We start from the raw sequence: 21,282 nt of genomic DNA, 5'->3' as shown, positions 1-21,282 counted from the left end.
TATATCGGGGATAACAGATGCCCTCTGATTTCTCTTTTCCAGTGTGAGGAAATGATTTTCTGCAGTACAGATGCCGTCCCTAGAGACACACTTCAAAGCCATGACCAGGTACTACTCTGAACCAGAACCCAGGCATCCCTCCAGTGTCTGTGTGTCTGTATGTGTGTTGGGTGGTGGGGTGTGGGGGAGTCTAGGGGCCAACGTGGCTCCCACGGACCCTTCCCAGCACCTGCTCTGGGGCAGCTGTGGGACCAAGCAGCCAAACCAGGGGCCTACTTTTCCTGCAGGCTCAACCCCAAGGGTGTGTAAAGGGCTTCTAGAAGACTCCAGAATCTGCCCTTCAATTGATGGGCAGAATCGGCTGTTCATGGCATCTCTTCCACAGGTCCAGCAGAGCACTGAGCTGCTCATCTGTGCTTCTGATTGTGGCCACTACTAGGGAGGTGGGGAGCTTAGCGGCACAGCCCGGAGCAGGGCAGGCGTCTGTCTCCCCCACTGCACCCCCAGTGCCCGGCGGAGAGCCAGGCCGAGCAGGCCCAACCAGCTCAGCTGGCTTTGTGGAAAAGCACGGCCTTATCAACACAAGGGAGGAAAACCTGAAAATGTCCTGGCTGAGAACTCTTTCCCGCCACAGGAGACCTCCCGAGACTGTATTTCCTGGGTGCTAACCTCCTCCAGGAAGTCAAAGGCAAATAATCAGCACTCCCAACCTGGATTACGTCCCGAGCAAAATTCCTCGTGGGACTCTTACACCACTGAAAGATGCAGCAGATCACTTGTTACATTTACGGGAATCAACCTCTGGCCGATGAGGACCTCTCTGGCCCATCTCTTTGCCATGTAAACTGACAGCATCTCCAAAAACGGCATTGCTTGACCATACAACTCTTCCTCTTTGCCATAAGACTGTTTATGGAAAATAAATGAATTAATTATTTTTTAAAAATGTCTTTTTTGGGATGAGCTTATGTCTACAGATTTTTAACCCAAATGGGCCAAAGCTAAATAGGCCAATGTTAAAGCTGGTTGATTCCGCAGAGGTGAGAGGTGAGGTCTCCCTGGGACGACAGGGAGGGACAGGGGCCTAGCGGGAGTCTAACCCGACATGAGATGGTGAACCACAGGGCTCAGGAGCTCTGCTCAGCATTCCTTTAACAGGAAGGGGGCCTGGCCTGCTGGGCTGTGGGGCTGAGGACGGCAGCTGTGTTGAAAATCCTAAGAGAATGTGATGTAGCTGGGGCAGGGGCCCGGTAAACAGTCACGGCGGGTGATTAAGACAGTGACAGTGAGTGTGTAAACGCCCTTCCGCTGGAGGACTTGTGCGTGTCTGTAAAATCCTAACACCCTCCAGGTGTGCGATGACTGCGCCCTCTCAGGCCTGCTGTGAGGGGCTAGTCGTGCAGGCAGTGGGCACTTAATGGTAGATAATTAGGATGATGAGGTCGACTGGGGGACAGAAGGAGAGCCCAGCAAGGGGGCGAGGGCCACAGGGACCAACCTTCAGTCAGCTCAGAGCAAGTCCAGGGGGACAGTTCATATAACCCGCACAGTCTCTCTGCCTCTGACACCCTCCCCCTCCTTCTCTTTCTATCAAAATGGTAGAATTATCTTCTGCCTCTGACCATTTAACTTGTACGTTCTTTGCCGTTCGTGGAGATACCCTGGGAGGAAAGGACTGTCAGAAAGGTGAGCTATCCGATTAAATAAGCTAAGAGCTTCAAGCGCCTATAACTGTGCCTGTCAGAGTAACTATGTGTTTAAGTTAAATAAATAAGCAGTAACTGTGAACTGGCCTGTGTACTCCAAGCGTTGGAAGCAGACTCTTGGCTTTTAAAACCAAGCTTCAGAGTTGACTGGGGGAGAAAATCGTTAAGGCCTGGGTCAAACTGAGGTGAGAGTCCTCAGCAGTCAAGAGGGACTTTTATTTGGATGGTATTCTAGTTGCAAACGGAAGATTCATTAGGACGCACGGGGTGAACACGGGCCGTGCTGTGCGGAGTCTGCCCTCCCGCCCGTCCCCTCACAGCTCTGGGACCTTGGACGGTCACTTGGTCCCCAGGGCCTCCACAACAGCGCTTCCAAAAAGAGCACTGGGCGACGCTGGGGTGCCCAGGGCTGCCCCTGGGGTGCTCTGAGCCGTCAGGGACGGCTGAGCTGCGGTCTGTGCCTTGTGTGACAGGGGGACCACATTTTTTTTTTATTTCCATTAATTTAAATTTAAATAGGCTCACATGGCTCCTGGCTGCCTGCAGTGGACGGTGGTGAAAACCAAACAAGACGACGCAAGGGAGGTGCCAGGAACACACTGACCGCCCAGTAGCGTCCAGTCCTCGATGTTAACACAGAGGACACAGAGACCAAGGACAGAGGAAACAAAATTACTCTTGAACGTGGAAAAAGGAGAGCGAGCTGGGAGCCTGGGAGGTCCCTCTGCCGCCCCCCACCTGAGCTCCCGGGGGCCTGGTCCACGGGGAAGGGGAGGACACAGGACGTTTCCAGGACCGGCTCCTAGGGGTCAACAAGCTCGAGAACCCTCACCAACGGCACTGGCTCCTGGCAGGAAGGCCTCCTAAGGCTCTAGAAAGATCGAGAAAGGCAGGTCACCTTGAGAAGAGGGGTTTCTACACACCACACCCAACATGAAACCACACAACACGGTCCCAGAAGCCATAAAAATTCCTGGTTAAGGTGTCCTCTCTCCCCGCCCAGCCTGACGCCACCAGCCCAGCGGCAGAGAAGACACCCTCTCCCGGGACAACCTCAGAGCAACACCTCAGGCGTCAGCAGCCAACCCAGCCCTGTCTCCGAGCTCAGCAAGCTCTAGAAAGGGTCTGCAAACCGCAGCCCTGGGTCAGAGCCTAGCCCACGGTCTACGGCTGCTCTCGTGCTACGACGGGCAGAGGACGTGCCCACAGAGCTCACGTATCCCGTCCTTAACAGACAGTCAGTCCCACAGCCCCTGATCTCAAGGAGTGAGGCCCTGATTTCCATCCAGTAACAGAAGGCAAGCTGGTTCTGTCACCTTTCACGTGGGTGTCTGATGTCACACGTCTATCAGGGAGGGGTCAAAGTGACGAAGGCACAAGAGCATGTGTCTGCAGTTGGAGCAAGCATGCGTGGGGGAGAGGCCAGGACACACAGCTTGGAGGGGGCTCTCTTCTATATACACACTGAGCCTTTCCGTCCTCTCTCTCCGAGAGTTCTGCTCCAAAAATCTTGGCTCTCATATCGTCAGAAGCCAAACATTTCATAAGTGGTTTAAAGCTTAATCCCTATTTAAATACAAACATCCCAGAACCCTTGCCATTTAAAGTCTTGGCCCATATGCTGCCCCATGATGAGCTTCTTGGGGGGGCAGTGAGTGGGCTCTTTAGGGGGAGCAGGCTTTGGGGGAGGGAATTCAGAGAAGGGAGCGATTCCTACCAGGACTTGGGGGCGGGGGGGCTGGCTGACAGACGGGCGGTGCCAGCAGCTCCTACCGCCTCCACTCCCCTTACGATCCCTGAGGAGGGTCTTGCATCCGGTTTTGTCTCCAACCCTTTCATTTTGTGTCGTGTTCGAGTTGTCTCAAGTCCTTGCATGGAGGGGCTGGAGGGCAGTGGGCAGAATCTCAGACCAGCACAGACAGACGCGGATACGAGGCGGCCGCGGTCTTGGAGGGGCGCACACAGTCTCACCAGCCACGTCACCACCATCGCCACCGAGAAGGCACCAAGGAGATGGCCCTTTCCCAAGGTGCTGGTTGTGAGACCACCCAACAAAAACAAACGGGCTTCCTTTGGGGCGACCTTGTTCTACTTACTGGAACAAATGTACTCTGCAAGTTTTTCTGCGTTCCCACAGTTTTCCCCTTCTGTCAGCAGGCCAATTTTATTCACTGGAAAACAACAACAACAATGAAATATATTTCTTTATGTGGTTATTAAAGTCCTTCTGTTCCTGTGTCATTTTTTACATGTGCAAATATGAAGGCACGCACTTTACAAATGACATGGAGAAAGTCTCCCCCTGGAAGCCGGTGCCGGGAGACGGGGGAGGCATCGTGCAGGCCGAGAGGGAGCTGGGTCGTGGCCCCGCCCGCCCCAGACCCACAGCTCTGGATGGTGCGGCATCATGTTAGCAACTTAGTCTCAAAAGGTTCACGAAAAATTAAGTTCTTTACCTTGTATTTATAACTTTCCTGTAAGTTTTCTTTAAAATAGATTGGATATATTATCAGAAAAGGGATTAGTGGGCCAATGGGTACAAATATTTTAACAAAGCTTTTGAATACATGCTGACCTAGTATTTCTCAAAAGATGTGAACCAATTTCCAAAGCCATTTAGCAATATTTAAATATATTGGTTTCACTGCACCCTTATCAGCAGCATTATATAGTTAACTTTAATTACTTTTTGTAAATTTAATAAGGAAAAAAATCATATTTTAAACTGAATTATGTTTTTTAACAAAATGAACAAAGCTAAGTCACTGTGTTTTCCTTCTCTGCCCTGCTCTCACCACCACACTCACATCTCTGCACTCTGGTTACCCAACGTGTGGGTTTTGCACACCAGGCAATTCCCCAGTTCTCAGCTCGGTGTCCCACAACTGAACTCAAGTCTGACTCCCGGGAGGTAGCGTCAAACCCCGAGGATGGAGGGCTCAGTCCCACAAACTGCCCCCACTTCAGACCCAGGTCTTCGCTGGTGCTTCTGACTGACCGGCTCTAAATTGGCGGTTCTCACAGCCCACTCCTTGGGTTGGATCATTTGCTAGAAGAGCTCACAGAACTCAGGAAAATGGTTCACTAACTACTGCCAATTTATCACAAAGGATATTTCAAAGGGTGTAAATGAACGGCCAAATGGGGGAGACACGGCGGGCAGCTATGGGAGGAGGCCCGAGCTTCCAGGCCCTCTCCCGGCACCAGCCTCCCAGCACCCTTGGTTTCACTGTCCTGGATTTTTATGGCGGCTTCATTACATAGACTCAGTTGCTTAAATCACTGGTCGCTGGTGATTAATTCAACCTCTGGCTCCTTTCTTCGCCCTGGAAGTCGGAGGCAGGGAGGGCAAGAGGCTGAAAGATCTTATCCTGATCAGAGATTGGTTCCCATGGCAACTAGCCCCCAATGTAAGGGGCTTTCCAAAAGTCACAGCATTAAAGTCAACTCAGGTGGAGTTGAAAGAGGTTTGTTATGAATAACAAAAGATGCCTTTATCTTTCTCATCACTTAGGAAATTCCAAGGGTTTCAGGAGCTCTGTGCCAGGAATCAGGATGAAGACCAAACATACATCGATTATTATAATCACAACATCACAGTCACCCTTCACTGTTTCATTTGTACCCTGACTGCTTACCTAGAGAAGCAGTAGCACTTCCCACCACGTACACTGACTTGGCATTCCATTTTTCTTTCAGAGACTTTCTCCAGACTGTAAAACATGAAACTCAATGTCAGCTGCAAATACCAAAGTGGCCATTTGGACTGCTGCCCAAGGCTGTTTGTTCATCCTAAAAAACTTGTGAGCAAGGCAAACTACTAATAACCAAATGTAAAGAACAGCAGCTCAAACCACAATCCATTTTTATGCTGTTCGTGTTCTGCAGGCAAATTTTTAAAAACCACTTTGGCAAATGTTTCAGTATGCCTTGCTTGAAATAGTAAATCATTTCCACAGTTGGCACGAGAAGCATTTTTAATGTATACAGTAAAGAAATATAACTTGAAGAATTAATTTGCATGGTGATACTAAAATTTAAAAATCTGGACTTTTAAAGAAAAAAATTACTGGTCATGAAAAAGAGGCAACTTAAATGTCTAATAAAGCAATATAACTGGTTTTATTTGGGACATAAATCTGAAAGCAGTCAAGAAACTGTCATCTCAGATGAGAAGGCTCATTTATCCATTAGGTCAAAGTAGAGAATATATTTCAGGTTCATAAACAAACACAATTTAATAGAGAACACTACTATCTTACGACAAAAAATAAACATTTAAGCATGGATTAAATACCAAGAGAAAATGGATTGTATAAATGTATCACAAGGCCACTTGGCATCCAACATCCTTTTAGAAGACAAGGAAACACTAGTTCTTGCTTCCTAGGACCTGACTAAGAGCACAACTTTCCCTTAAATTCATTAGTGTCGCCTACCCCTCACACTCCCTTTTAAACAGCAGTGAAAGATTGTTTCACCTTCTTTCCTTTCATACCCCACAAATGTAAATAATATTTATTTAAACATTATCTACAGCATGTGAACAAACCATTCCCCAAGGCTCACAGTGGACAGAGGCTCGAGCAAGCCCTGGGTGGAATCAGAAAGCCCGGCTCCAGGGCTGCCTCTGTCCCTTAACTCGGGTTTGTCCCCAGCATGTCAGCTACCCCACCTCACCTGTCTCTCCATCAAAACAACTGGGATTCACCACACCTCTCCTGCCTGTATCACAGACGTGTTTTAAGAATCAAAATAAGAAAACGTGTGGGCTATACTGTACACCTGTAGCTTATATAGCATTGTACATCAACTATACTTCAATTAAAAAAAAAGAAAAAAGAAAATCCATGGGAAAACGCTTTTTAAACTATAAAGCACTACAAAAACTTGTGTCCATTCTGGGGTTTTCTTCTTTTTCATCACCTTCACCCTCAAAAGGCACACAAAAGGGAAAACACAACTGTAAGACCAAGGTTCTGGAAGCGCCACTGGGAGAGAATACATGTGCTTCTCCATCTCGAGTCTTCTTTCTCCACTTTGGAAATAAAGGTACCTCCGGTTCTCAGTTGCCTCATGGACTGGACGGCACATGTCCTCATCCCTAAGAAAAGCCTCAGACTTTCTCCTAACAGGAGGTAAATGTGCATGAGAAGTCACCGAGGTGGTGACTTTCCGGCTGTAAGGAAAGCCTAATTACCCGTGAAGGGCGCATAAAGACCACACAGCACTGTCACCTGCTTGCGCTCACCACGCACCAGGCCGTGTCCTCAATGCTCCTCTCTGGGACTCAGACTCCGTAGCTAGAATCATAAATCTGAGACTTACAGCCCGTGTGGTCTTGGAGAGTTTCATGCCCTCTGCTCTACAGGCTCGTTCGTCAGGTGGAAATACTAATCATACCTACCTCGGGGGTAAAGCATTTAGGACCTGGTCTGGCACAGAGCAGGCCCTCGAGCTCTAATTAGTAGCAGAAGTGACGATCTTGGGAAGCAAGTATTATCGTGTCCGCTTTCCAAACAGAGAAACTGAGGCTCAGCGAGGTCAAGGGAGTCGCCAACGTCAGAATGGCCACCTGAAGCCAGGCCTAACTGGCTGCAAAGCCCTTTTGGTAACCACCTGCCCTGCTGCCTCCACTGGCTAGTATAACTGGAGCTGGTCTGGCCCAACCAACTGGCTCCAGGGCCTTGGACAGGTGCTGACTCTCCCCAAGCCTCAGTTTTCTTATCTGTAAAATGAGGACAGCAGGTGCGCCTCTGGCTGGCCTAAGACTGAATGAGATCATGAATGTAAAGTTAACATACAGCCTGGTATACAGCAGGCGCTCCATAAATGTTAGCTCAAAGCTGTCTGATGGGACAGACGAAGCTGGTTGTTGGGTCTGAGAGCCGGGCTCTGATGGAGCGGGAAGGAGGAGGGAAGGCCTGAGGGGGTCACGTCCCCGAGGGCTGACTCGGCACACTCTGTTCCCATGTGCTGCTGGACCTTCCCATCACCTCTGAGGAAAGAGACTGGCGCCCGTACACTGTGAGGGGGGCTGTGACCACCTGGCGGGTGAACCTGCAGACCCCTCTCAGCGGCACCCGTCTGGGCGTTCAGGAGGCAGCACCATCTCCTGCTTCCCGGGGTCACGGCACCACGAAGCACTCACCCCGCCAGAAGGCTCCCAGCTAACACGCCATTCTGTGTGGGACTCTAAAAAGCTCAGAAGGAATTTCATCTTCTCCTCCCTCCAAAGGTTACACAAACACGAAGTAACTTGGTATCCAAATACTTTTTGAGCTAAAAGTCACTGTACTTTTTCAAACCTGAAGTCCAGCTATTTCTGGAATCTAGGATCACCAACGGGAGATATCAGAGTAAAGAAAAGTCCGGTGGAATTCACAGCAGACCCACCCTCACCTTCAGTTTTATTGTCTTTCTCCAAACACAGCTCCACTGCTTCCACTGCTCTGGGGCTGGTAAAAATGAGTCCCCCGTAAACTTCAGGATGAGACAGCTGCACACCAAACAAGAGCAGAGGCATTTTATATGACGGTCAAGTTCAATATTTCCCAGAGTTCCAAGTGCTTCACAAGAGTAGTAGGCAAACTAATTCCTTCCATCCGTCCATCCATCCATCCACTCGCCCACTCAAGACATGAGAGCTTACCATGTGCGTGGAACTACTCTAGGCCTTTAAGGACGTACAAGTAAATTCATAGCATTTCCCTTAAGCAGCTCATGGTCTTGGGGAGGGACAGGCCAGTGCGATGCAGGGTGGCAGGTGTAACGGAGCAGAGGGAGCAATGTGACTTAGCCTGGGCATGGCTGGGGTACAGGCAGGACGGTAGAAGTCTACCTGCATCTGTAATAAAACTGGAATATTCAAGCAGCGATATCCTTGCTGAAGCCCTGGTCTTCGGGGATAAAAATGGTGATAAAATCTAGTGAACGTGCATTCTGAGCCGGGCACTGGGCTGTTATACACATAACCCTGCACTGAATCTGTCAGAGTGCCCTGGGAGATGGGTGGAACTATCTGCATCGCACGGATTAAGACACAGAGGCCTGGCGAGGATAAGGAACCTGCCCAGGGTGAGGGGCATAGCCCGGACTCGAGCATGTGCCTCTATGATTCCCCAGCCCGTGCGCTCCCTCACTGCACAATAGGAAAGGGGGTTCAGGAAGCCCCTCATGAAATAAACTGGCTGGGGGGTGATAGAGAAGCTCCTGCAGAGACTCTAGTATCTTTCTGCCCATGAGGTCCTGGCAACAACCTCAGATGATGAGCTCTGGGTCCTGTTACAGCTGCTTCTGGAAGAGCATGTCAATGTGGGTCCCCTTCATAGTCCTCAGCTCACACAAACCCAGGGCAGATGCCAAATCAATGTTTGTCGAGTAAGCTGTTGAATGAATACTTCAATCTTCAGCTCAAATCAAAAGGAGAACGCAGAGAGGCCCTCCACAGAGACTGATGGGCAGGCTCTGATGTGCAGAGCACAGGGGTGAACCTGGTGCTCACAGCGGCCTGGGAGCCTGGTGGGCAGAGCTGGCCACACCAGTCCCAGGAAGCCACCCTGGCTCTTGGCCCACGTGTTCAGAATGGAGCCCCCGGGCAGGTGTCCAGTGACGGGGTGCACATGGATGGGGTTGCTGGGCCCTGAATCTTTAATCAGGAACATCAGAGGGCATTTTTGGGACTGTCCCTGGCCATATCTATCGCTCCAACACTGGACAGTAGTCCCAACTCTCCCTCTTATCTGCTGGAGGACTCGGCCAAGTTGCTCAATCTGATGAAAAACAACAGCTGTTCGGGGCTTGGCTGAGGTCAGGAGGGGTGGACTGAATGAGAGGAGGAAGGTGAAGGGTCTGCACGGTTGAGAGCAGCGCAGGCTTGGTGCCATCAGCACGAGCGCCTCTCCAGGGCCTCCTTACGGGCCCAGGTCCAGGTGGGGTGGCTTACTGGAGGGGCTTGGGCTGAGGATCCAGCAGCAGCCGAGTCCTGGGGCAGGTGAGCGGGTGCCGTCCTTGTTTCACAGTCGGGTAGCAAGATGAGGGCTAGTAAATGCGTCCTTCCCACTCGGGCTGGCAAGGATGCTACACAAACCAAACGTGTCTCATTCAGAAACGAGGGTGCTCAGACACTGATGAATCTTACCTTCTCTGAAAAACTGGGAAGAGACAAAAACTCAAATGATAAAACAGGGATCAAAGTGGCTTCGAGTCCACATAATCCTAATTCCTGCAAATAAAAGAATACAGTTCTGAATTGGCTGGGGTTGTTTGGAAAATAAGGAAAAGGTCCCATTTCACAACTAATTCTGTGCCAGTTCCTCGGGTGTTAGCAGATGGACCCGCCCCTTGACTTCAATCACAAGGCAGTGCTGGGCTTTCTGGGACCCGGCACCGCAGGCACTTACCCTGATGTAGGGATCCTGGCCACAGTCGTCCTCCTTAGGGTCTTTCAGTAAAAGAACCTTCATTACTGCCTGGCAGTCCTCACAGGCGCTGTGACAGAGCAGGGAAACGGACCTTAATTAGACCTCAAAGGCTCCTCCTGAGCAGTGTCAGCTGGGCCAGCGCGGGAGCAGGTAATCAGCTGCAGGCGGACCCGGCCCGGCCCGCCCCGTGCGCACCATGAGTTGGCGTTTTCGGGCTTGCTCCTTCTGAAGACCCTGTCATCGATAAGGCCGGGGACAGCATGCTGGCACTTGATATCACTTGGAAAGGCAGATGAAAGCCACTAGGGAAAGGCAGTGCCCTAGCCGAGCATTTAAGGCTCAGAGAATATAAGTGATACATATTCTGGGTTATCTCAGTAACAAATAGAGAAATGAGTATCTTACACTTTAAGGAAATAATTACTTCCATTTCAAGATAAATATACCCAGCTGCTCATAAGCTCTTTAGGAAATAATTATATTGACTCTTCTATTTCTCAAATGATGTTTTATAAATGTGGTTGAGTACCATGAGATAATTTTTCAAAACTTTTCTAACAACCTGGAAACCAGTTGGTTGATATTTATCAAAAGGCTTATATACTTCATGCCCCCTCTTCCTATAATTTCACTTCCAAAGAGTAACATAAAGATGTTCATCCTGGTATTCTCTTTTAACTGACACATAAATGACATATAACACTGTGTAAGTTTAAGGCATACAATGTGATTTAGTATTTATATGTTGCAATATGGTGACCACCATAGCATTAGCCAACACCTCCATCACCTCACACAATTATTTCTTTTTTGAGGTGTGAACAGTTAAGATCTAGTCTCTCAGAAGCTTTGAAATTTATAATTGTATTTTGAAGTTTATAACAGTCTTGTTGACTACAGCCACTAGGCTGTGCGTTAGACCCCAGAACTTACCTTAGAGCTGCAAGTCTGTATCCTGGTATTCTTTTTTTTTTTTTCATTTTATTTACTTATTTATTATTTTGGGGGGGGGTACACCAAGTTCAATCATCTGTTTTTATACACATGTCCCCGTATTCCCTCCCTCCCTCGACTCCTCCCCACCCTCCCCGTCCCAGTCCTCTAAGGCATCATCCATCCTCGAGTTGAACTCCCTTTGTTATACAGCAACTTCCCACTGGCTATCTATTTTACAGTTGGTAGTATATATATGTCTATGCTACTTTCTCACTTCGTCTCAGCTTCCCCTTTCCTGGTATTCTTTATAACTGCAATAACGAGAAACCATGCAAACGTCTAACAATAAGAGAATGGTTAAATAAATCATGGTACAGTTATATGAAATCATTAAAATAGTCATAAACAACTTAATTATAAGGATTATTTAATCATAAAATAATGTTAAATTTAAAAAAGTAGGATTCAGGGGGGCTTCCCTGGTTGCGCAATGGTTAAGAATCCGCCTGCCAATGCAGGGGACATGGGTTTGATCTGTAGTCCGGGAAGATCCCACATGCCACAGAGCAACTAAGCCTGCGCTCTAGAGTCCGCGAGCCAGAACTACTGAGCCCACGTCCCGCAATTACTGAAGCCCGTACACCTAGAGCCCATGCTCTGTAACAAGAGAAGCCACCGCACTGAGAAGCCTGAGCACCGCAATGAAGAGTAGCCCCCGCTCACCACAACTAGAGAAAGCCCACGAAGACACAACGTCGCCAAAAATAAACAGTAATTTTTTTAAAAAGCATGATTCAGAATTGCATAAAGAGTATGACTTTATAAATTTTACATATACATATGTATGAAAGAATATTCTTTGGTGGCAGATTAGGGTGATTATTGTCTTCCCTGCCTCCTTCTATACTATCCAAAAATTTTTTACAATAAATATTGATTCCTTCTGTGTCAAGGGGGCAAAAGCATATTATAACCATCCTAAAGGCCTCAAAACAAATGCTACTGAAGACCTCAGAATAAACTCTGCTGGAAACGCAGGTTATATCTCATAGGTGGCATTAGACTACCAGTTAGTTACTTAATAAATATCACACGGTGCCTGATAATAGTCAGACGGGATACTGTTTGGAGCAGAAATGTGTTAACTCTGGGAGCCAATACTTATAAATTATTACTGAACATATTTCTGGAACATTATAATATCTCTGGGACATCTTAGGAAAATTTGGCTCCAAATTGCTTTGTATCTAAGAAACCAAACCTGGGTGAACAAACAATAATTATTTACTGCTGCTGTCGGGCAGTTAGCTGGGGATGGGGACTTGGGGAAATGGGCAGTAGCATCGTTTCTGTCATTTCCTGAAGTGACTCAGAACGTGTCTCCCACAGAATTTGGGAATCTCCCTTTCGGTGATGGTCACCCTTAGGTGTCCACGTGGCGAGGATATTTTCCCTGTTTAGTCACAAATGCTAACCTAGGTGCTGCTGGGCACGTATTTTGGAGATGTGATCAAGGCTGCCATTAGCTGGCTTTTAGTAAAAGAGATAATCCTAGGTTAGCAGGGAGGCCCTGGTTCAGGCAGTAGAAAGGCCTAATGGGCAGAACTGAGGCTTCCTTGAGGAAGAAGAAATTTCACCTGTGGCCACAGCTGCAGCTGGTGCCCAAGCCCGGGCTGCCTTTCCCGTTGGCTGGCACTGTGGATTTCAGCCCTGCCCCACGGCTGCACAGGCCACTCCTTGCACTAAGTCTCCTGACATGTATCCCCTATGGTTCTGTTTCTCTGTTGAACCCTGACTGATACACCTTCCAATCTGGGGGCTCCAGGAGTCTGGTGTGTCACTGAGTGGCAGGTAAAACTTGGCGTTTTCTGCTAAAGCATAAATCTTTCCGGGGCACACAAAGCAAGCAACTATTGTGGGAATCAGTGGGAACAGAATGCTGTGAAGCAGGCATCCTGCAGCCTCAGACCTCTACTCAGCCCACTGCCCCACCCCCACCCCCATCCCGGGGCTCCAGGATACACACCCCCAAGTTTCCAAAGCATCTGTTAGTACTGCTTTCAGATACCAGGAACCAGTCTCTCACAGAAGGATTTCTATGGAGGCCTCAGGCAGAGTCACCTGGAACCTCCCTCAGGGAGGGGAGGTCTGCCTTATCTGTTGGAGGCGTGGATAAGTTCAAGCACTCCAGGCTGTGAGGTGATGTGGCAGAGGTGACTGTGGTGCAGGTTACCTCTCCAGGACGACCTCTCTGAGCAGATGAATCTGAGTTGAGATCTGAATGATAACAGCAGGGGCTATTGAAGTGTTCAAGTGTCAGAAAGGGGCCCAGGGTGTCCCCGGGGGAAAAGGGTAGGCATGGCCCGAGTGCAAAGGACAAGGGGGACTCTGGTTCCATGAGAAACGGGAATCCACTGGACGGCTGAAGCAGGAGTGACAGCAATGGGATTTACACCTGAGAAAGACCTCAAGGCAAGGCAGGCCACTGCAGACTAGGTGTGGCTGGTCTCAGCAGCGAGGAAGTTAAGAAGCAGCTGGGGACTTCCCTGGTGGCGCAGTGGTTAAGAATCTGCCTGTCAATGCAGGGGACACGGGTTCGAGCCCTGCTCTGGGAAGATCCCACATATCGTGGAGCAACTAAGCCTGTGCACCACAACTATTGAGCCTGTGCTCTAGAGCCCGTGAGCTACAACTATTGAGCCCATGTGCTGCAACTATTGAAGCCCACACGCCTAGAGCCTGTGCTCTGCAACAAGAGAAGCCCCTGCAATGAGGAGCCCGTGCACCACAATGAAGAGTAGTCCTCCACTCGCAGCAACTAGAGAAAGCCCGTGTGCAGCAACAAAGACCCAACGCAACCAATAAATAAATTTATAAAAAAAAAGCAGCCAGATTGCGGATTCACGTTGAAGGCAGAGCTAAGATGTACCGATGTAACTCCATGTGAGACCATCTGTCCAGAGCCTGGTTTGAAATGGTTGGGACCAGGATGAAAATAAGCATCTTCCCTCTTTGAATCCCACCTAAATGCTTGGTTTACTCTGTGTAATCCTATCAGTAAGTCAACTGATACTCAGGCAGTCCAGCCCCAAAGCCCGTGCTCTTACCCCGTGCTGCCTCTCATACACTTTGCACACCCAAGTATTTGGGAAGACAGACAGGTATAAAGACAAAAAGTATCACTCTAGTGTAAAGTGCTTAGTTTAGTCATGAAAATATGTGAGAGCAAAACCAATCTACCCACTGCAAACAGAGAAAATATTTCTCCTGGGCTCTACTCTGTGGTTCTCTCAGGTAATAAAACTGATTCCTTCTGGATAACAACTGTTAAGAAATTCCACGAGATGGGCTGCAGGACTTGACACATAAAAATCAAGTACTACCCTCATCCCTTCTCTGCCGCTGCTCAAAGCATCTCTAACGTAAAATTAAAAGGAACCGTTGCTGATACTTCCTGACCATGCCGGAGCCCATATCAAGTTCACTAAGAAAGGGATCAACTGATAAACGCACACAGAGAGTCGTGCTAACACCCTGGTACTTTTCTTAGTAACTGAAAACTTAAAGCTGAGAGTGTTCAGAGAATTAATTCTCCCCCACCCCCATGCCCCACCGTGGACAGGTACCAGTCACTGAACCACTGGGCACATCCAGCCCAGGGCAGAACCCAAAGGCTCAGAGAAAGGTCTACAGACACCTTCTCAGAAATGGAGGGGAGTTCCCAAAAGGTCTTGCAGAGCCCAAGGGTCTGCTGCAAAGTCCCAAGAACCAGGTGACAGAAGCCAATCGTAGCAAAGGAAACACTTGCCGGGGGCGGCCTGGCTCGTGGGGCAGCCCGCAACCCCCCTCACCCCTTATCGAACACGTGATCACCAGCTGCTCTGTGAACCAGGAACGACCTCCCTGCCTGGACTCCCCAGCTTCTGTCCAACAGCTTTCTTTCTCCATTCATGGGGGCTTAGATGGTGGCATTATTGTAACTTCTCACGGGCCAAGGGAAGGACAGGAATAGTTGTAGAGCTCAGCGTGGACTGCCGTTCCTAGCTGGAGAAACCCACACTCCTGTCATCTCCAAAATGTACCCAGCATGAGTGAGAAAGAGAAACACTGCTACTTCTCACCTACACAGTTTCTCCTCCTTAGATTAGGACCACAGAGAAATCACAGCCAGCCCCAAAGGTGTAGGTGTCCTAACTCTCATGGAAGATATAACGGATTGAACTGTGTTCCCCCAAAGAAGTCTAACCCTTGGTACCTACAAATGTGACTTTACTTGGAAATAGGGTCTGTGCTGATGTAATTAGGTTAAGGTGAGGTCATAGTGGATCATAGTGTCCTTTATAGCTATGACTAATCCAACATGACTGGTATCCTTAGAGAAGAAAACCTAGATACGGAGACAGATGGAAGACCATGTGAAGGAGGCAGAGACTGGCTGCCACAAGCCAAGGACACCTGGGCCCTCTGGCAGCTGGAAGAGGCTGGAAGGACCCTCCCCTAGAAGCTTCAGAGGAGGCATGCCTTGCGGACACCTGGATTTCAGACTTCTGGCCTCCAGAACTGGTAACTAAGACAGAGGTGAACTGATTTCTGGAGCTGTCTATAGGACTGGTGTCTCCTAAGAAAAAGCACCTGTGTGTCTGCTCCCAGCATGGCCAACCCTTCTTTTTCAGCTGAGGAATTTGAGGTTGGGGTGGGGTGGGGGACCTGCCCGAGCTCACATGGGACGTCCAGGGCAGAGCTAGTACTGAACCCAGGCCTTTGGGGTCTGAGTTCAGTTTCCTCCCCCAGCTCATGCCCATCACTCCATCTAAAGACTGAAAGCAGCAACACAGCCTTTCCTTGTGGGTGATAAGCCTGCTTGTGAACTAGTACTTAGCACGACATTTTCACTCAATTATGAAGCTTTTCATTTGGGGTTTAACCTTAATTATTTTCTCTTATTTATTTCCCTCCACCCTGAGTCTCTACCACTTACCACGGAAAGGGACTTTACCACAGCCATCTTCTATTCTTGGGGCAGGGTCAGAGTGGGGGAGATGTCAGAATTTTTATCCTTATAGTTAGGGCGAAGTTCAGCTGCACCCTGAAGGCCTGCAAGCCCTGTGCCTGCCCAGCCTCAAGACCGAAGAAAGAGCCCGGAGGCAGCGACAGAGACAACAAGGGTTGAACGGAGGAGGGGATCTTAGGTGTCCGAAATGAGGTCCCGGAGTGACACCCCACCGTGTGCGGCAGATGGCGGCCAGGACACGGCAGCAGTCTTTGCTAGCTGGGAGGAGAGAGGTTACCAGTTACGGGGAGAGCTGACATCAGGTTGGTTCATCGGGAAGCCAGGGAAACCAGCAGAGGGGCCACCCCTTGCTGCCCCTTTGATAAACTATCATAGTGGAGATAGTTCTGATTCAAAGATTAGAAAACTCATTAGCTGGTGCCAAGAGCACGTGCATAGGCATTTACTGATCGCATCACAGGTTCTATGATTAAGAAGGAAGGTCAGTCAGGTGAGCAGGGGATGTGCAGAGAGCAAGAGGAAAGGCACCTTGGGTGGCCTGAGCACACAGGTGACCACATATCCCAGTCTGTCCAAGAGAGTCCCTGTGGGATTACTGACAGCACCCGACTGCACTCTCAAAGGTCTCCCATCTTGGACAGTAAGTTATGGAGTTGCCTCCCTTATAGTGGCTATGGAGGCCCACAGATGTTCTCTACAGCTTGATGGGGTGGAAAAAATGCAGGACTAGAAATGAGGAGAGTCATTCCTGTCCAAGAAACATGAGCAGTCTCAGCAACGTAGTGTCTAGCAAGTCTGAGAAGAGCATGGTGGCCAGGCAGCGGGGCCAGAGCGCGGGGAGCTCCAAGGGGGAGCAGATGGGCTCAGGGCTCAGAGCTGCCGTGCAGGCCACTCGGGCTCTAGTGAGGACCTGGCTGATTGCCTGAGTGAGATGTGATGCCACCGGAGGATTCCGAGCACAGGACTGACCTGCTCTGCCTTCTAGCTGAACGGGACCACGTGCAGGTGTGTGCAGAAAAGGCTGAATGTAGAAAACAGCACAACAGGGAGGCTACTGGAACCGTTTCGGTGAGAGATGATATGGGCTTGGACCAGACTGGCAGCTGAAGTGGGGGAAAGTGCCCGCGCTTGGATATATCATGAAGGTGTCGCCAACGGCATTGACTTGGACTGGACGCAGGGTGGAGAGAAAAAGGAATCAAGGTGACTCCAACTGGACAACCAGAAGAACGGGAGCACCACGTCAGGACGCGGAGAATGACACAGACTATACTTGAGAATGCGTCTTCTCTGCCGGCGTGCCCCTGCCCCTCAGAGTCCCGGGAATGGGTTCACAGCCGTGCCTGGGGTCTGGATCCTCTCAGCCCTCGGGGCAGCTGCGTAGAGCCCAGGGCAGCCAGAACCCACTTGCATTGCCTCCACATCCACCCGAGCCGGGGCTCACTGCCTTCAGCTGTAGACTGTAAACCCTCATCTGCTTATGGCAACGTGCTGAATGAATATTACCATTCACTCGGTGTGCCACAGGGTTAAAAGCGGGAGTACCGCTAATAGACGTCCAAATGGAGAAATCAGGCAGGTGATTTGGGCTCAGGGAAGGAGTCAGGTCAAAGGACAAAGATTTGGGAGTCATCAGTGTATAGATGGTATTTAAAGTCCTGGGACCGGGTAAGATTATGGGTAGAAAAGACAGGGACCCAGGACAGAGCCCTAAGGCACTCCAACAACGTCAGGTAAAGCCAGGGGGGCAGGGCTGAGGGGATCCTGGCAAAGAAGGAAAAGAGACTAGAGGGTGTTGTAGCCTGGGCTGCCATAACAGAATACCACTGACCAGGGGGATTAACAACAGACAGTTATATTCTCAGACTTATGGAGGCTACAAGTCCAAGATCAAGGTGCCATGAGGGGGGGTTCCTCGTGAGGCCTCTCTTCCTGGCTTGTAGACTGCGGCCTTCCTGCTGTGTGCTCACATGGCCTTTCCTCCGTGCTTGTGCAGAGACAGACCCCTGGTGTCCCTCCTCTTCCTATAAGGACACCAGTCCTATAGGACTAGGGCACTACCCTCGGGACTTCATTTAATCTTAATTACCTTTTCGAAGGCCCTATATCCCAAATACAGCCACACTGGGGGTGAGGGCTTCAACACAGGAGTTTGAGGGGCACAATTCAGTTTATAACAGAGTAAGTTACAGAATAAAGTGGACTGAAAGATGTAAATATGAGGAGTATCGCTATTAGGAAGAGTAGGAGAAATACGGCCATAACTGGCGAGGGAGGCGGTGGGGTCAAGAGAGGTTCCAGAGGTGTCCCCCCCGTCCCCATACACACATGAGAGACCCCAGAGCCAGGGTGGGCGTGGAGAAGGGCTTTGGGATTAGTAGCAAGTCAGGGAAGAACGCCGTGCAGCCCACTTGCAGAGCAAATGAGCATGGCCCTTTGGCCTTTCTCCTTGAGGTTCCTGGTGTACCTTGTTCTACCTTGTCCACCTTGCGGAAGCTCCTGAATTTTAGCCACAAGGAGAACTAAGAAAGGACAAGCTGGCCTTCCAGGCCGGAAAGCTGGTGCTCAATTAGGCAGGCAAGGGGCTCTGCCACACTGTTTTCATTTACCCAAGAAGCACTGCGTCTCTTCTTTGTGATGCTGGGTATCGGATGCCAGGCAAGGGACGCGTCAGGCATAGTGACTCAAGGAGCTGGTGAGGGAGGACACACCACCACAGAACTGTGAGCAAAGTGTTGAGAGAGAGACAGTCAAGGCACTTCCTTAGTGCAAACCACCAGGATTCAGAAGAAAGGCTTCAAAAGTGTGCCTCTGGGTCTGGGGCTCCTCTGATCCAGATTCTATAGATGACTTAGGGTGAAGTATGCATATTCTAACCACTCTGTATGGAAGGTCTGTTGAGATTAACAAATACAGGAGTTCACCATCAGATGCATGCAGAATATGTTTCAGATGGGTACAGCCAGCGAAGATGCTTTCATCTACTAGAGCCTGGAGTATTCTAGGGATTGGGGCAGGCAAGGGGGTTCCCAAAAAGTGAACACACACACCCCTTCTCAGCAATATGTCGCTCTGGCCAATGTACACCTCCACACAGAATCCTTTAGCTGCTCCCATCGAGAAGTTCAAATGCCGGTCATCTAGTCACTTGCTATGAAGAGCAAGCAGTGAAAAGGCACGTCTGTGTACTTGGCCTCTGTTGTGGATTGAATCCAAACTTTGTATTGTGAAGTCTTTTAACCCCCAGGACCTCAGAATGTGACCTTACTTGGAAACAGGGTCTTTGCAGATGCAGTCAAGTTAAAATGAGGTCATCAGGGTGAGCCCTAATCCTTTATGACCAGCGTCCTTATGAGAAAGGGAAACCTGCCCACACAGACACACACAGGGAACACACCATGTGAAGATGAAGGTAGAGGTGGGGGTGATGCATCTACAAGCCGAGGAACATCAAAGATGTGCCAGCAAACCCACTGGCGGCGGGGAGAGGGGCCTGGAGCAGAGTCTCCGCACGGCCTCAGAAGGAACCCACCCTGCTGACGCCTTGATCTTAGAACCTGAGCCCCCGGAACGGTGAGACAATACATTTCTGCTGTTTACACCATCTAGGTTGTGATACTGTGATAGGGCAGCTCTGGGAAACGAATACAGCCTCATCCAGACTGAAGCTACAAGTGTGGTGGAAACACAGCACAGGAATTCCTTCTCCCTGCGCTTCTGCGACCAAGTTGAAAGCTCTCTGCTGTAAGAAACTCCTGTGCGGAATGTCCTGTGAAGAGTGTCGTCATCTGCCCTCTGCCTCTACAAGAATTAAGTTACCAGCCACCGCAGTTGCAGACCTTTGACACACCCTGAAAAGAGTTCAGGGCAGAGATCAGGAACGAAGCTGAACTCTGGAAAAATGTGGCAGAACAGGCCTTCAAATATATTTTCAGGAGAAAATTTTATGAACCCAATTTCTTGCATCTTCTCAAACCTAGGAAAGCACTGAAATCCTTAACAGAGACCTCTGCTCCTGTGACTGGCAGCAACCTTCTACCACGATGTGTGCTTCCCTGCACGTGCCCCCTTCACCAGAATCACATGTATGCTGACCTCCCCCCACAGCTTCTGAGCAGCTCCTCCGAGCTGAGAGGCTGTCTCCCGGGCTACAGTCCTCAGGAAGCCCCAAATGAAACTTAACCCACAACTCTCATGTTGTACGTTTTTTTGTTGTTCTTTTTGAGGGGGGGGGTTCTTTTTTTCAGGTGTCAACTGTTATCTGCATTGCAACAACAGGAGGAAGCTGGGAACAGAAGGAGACACTGGGGTATTCTCAGGCTTTTAGACAAGGAGGACTGTATGTGACCCACTCTGGACTTTGGCAAGAGGCCTGGTGGGATGGAAGAAGCTTGTGCCAGAGGGGCTGTTCTTCTTGGTCTCAATTCCTGCATTTATGAAATGGACTGGGTCCTCTGAACCACTGGCTTTTTTTTCTTTTTTGGTTTTTAAAATTTATTGGGGGGGGGGGGCCTGCACCATGTAGGATCTTAGTTCCCAGACCAGGAATCAAACCTGTGTCCCCTGCATTGGAAGCGCAGAGTCTTAACCACTGGACTGCCAGGGGAGTCTCCCACTGGCTTTTCTGAGGGACTTTCTTCCCTGTAGTAGATGCTCAGTAAATATTCGTTTGCATTGTGGGAAAACAACACTTTAGATTTACTCAGCAATTTTTGGAGCAGGGGGAATGGTCACTTTTCCTTAAGGAGACAGGGAAGTGACTTGATTAAGGCCTCTTTGCTGGTAAGAAAGAGCCACACCTCAAACCCACACTTTTTAACTGTGTCCTGCTGCTCTGAGATCAGCAATAACAGCAGCCACCCTTTCATCCAGCACTTACTCTGTGTAATTTACCAGAGCATTTTACATGCAAGATCTTAATTTTCATTTAAACCAGCAAGAAAGGTATTAGTATTCCTTTTTTACAGAAGAGGAAACCAAAGCTCTGAAGGCTGGGTAACAGGTTCAAGGTCACACAACACACAAGTGGCAGAGGTGAAATTTAATCCACGTCTGGAGCCCATGCCCATTCTCCCAAGCACTTGCTACCACCTCTCTGCTCCTTTAAGATAAATTCTGAGCTGAAGGTGGAGATGAAGCCAGATGGTCAGCAATCTAGTCTCTGAGTGAAGTTCGCTGGGATCAGTACCATACTTTCCTGAATGCC

General features: G+C 49.5%; 1 protein-coding gene across 7 annotated transcripts in view; it reads right to left on the bottom strand.

The window, feature by feature from the left end:
* Positions 1–21,282, bottom strand: part of UROS (uroporphyrinogen III synthase) — a 44,350-nt gene that overhangs the window by 20,624 nt on the left and 2,444 nt on the right. For all 7 annotated transcript variants that reach the window (XR_009053648.1, XR_009053649.1, XM_057734178.1 and 4 more), the window contains exons 2-6: positions 10,109–10,196; positions 9,847–9,930; positions 8,109–8,205; positions 5,345–5,419; positions 3,803–3,877 (exon numbers count right to left, since the gene is read on the bottom strand). Coding sequence is in view for 5 of the 7 variants with exons in the window: in XM_057734178.1 (XP_057590161.1) it covers positions 3,803–3,877; positions 5,345–5,419; positions 8,109–8,205; positions 9,847–9,930; positions 10,109–10,196 (419 nt within the window). In the remaining 2 variants the exon portion in view is untranslated. The remainder of the gene's footprint in view (positions 1–3,802; positions 3,878–5,344; positions 5,420–8,108; positions 8,206–9,846; positions 9,931–10,108; positions 10,197–21,282) is intronic.

This window comes from Hippopotamus amphibius, chromosome 5 (genome assembly GCF_030028045.1).
Source record: "Hippopotamus amphibius kiboko isolate mHipAmp2 chromosome 5, mHipAmp2.hap2, whole genome shotgun sequence".
Lineage (NCBI taxonomy): Eukaryota > Metazoa > Chordata > Mammalia > Artiodactyla > Hippopotamidae > Hippopotamus > Hippopotamus amphibius.
Note: the sequence above shows the minus strand (reverse complement) of the source record. Positions and strands in the feature narration are given on the sequence as shown.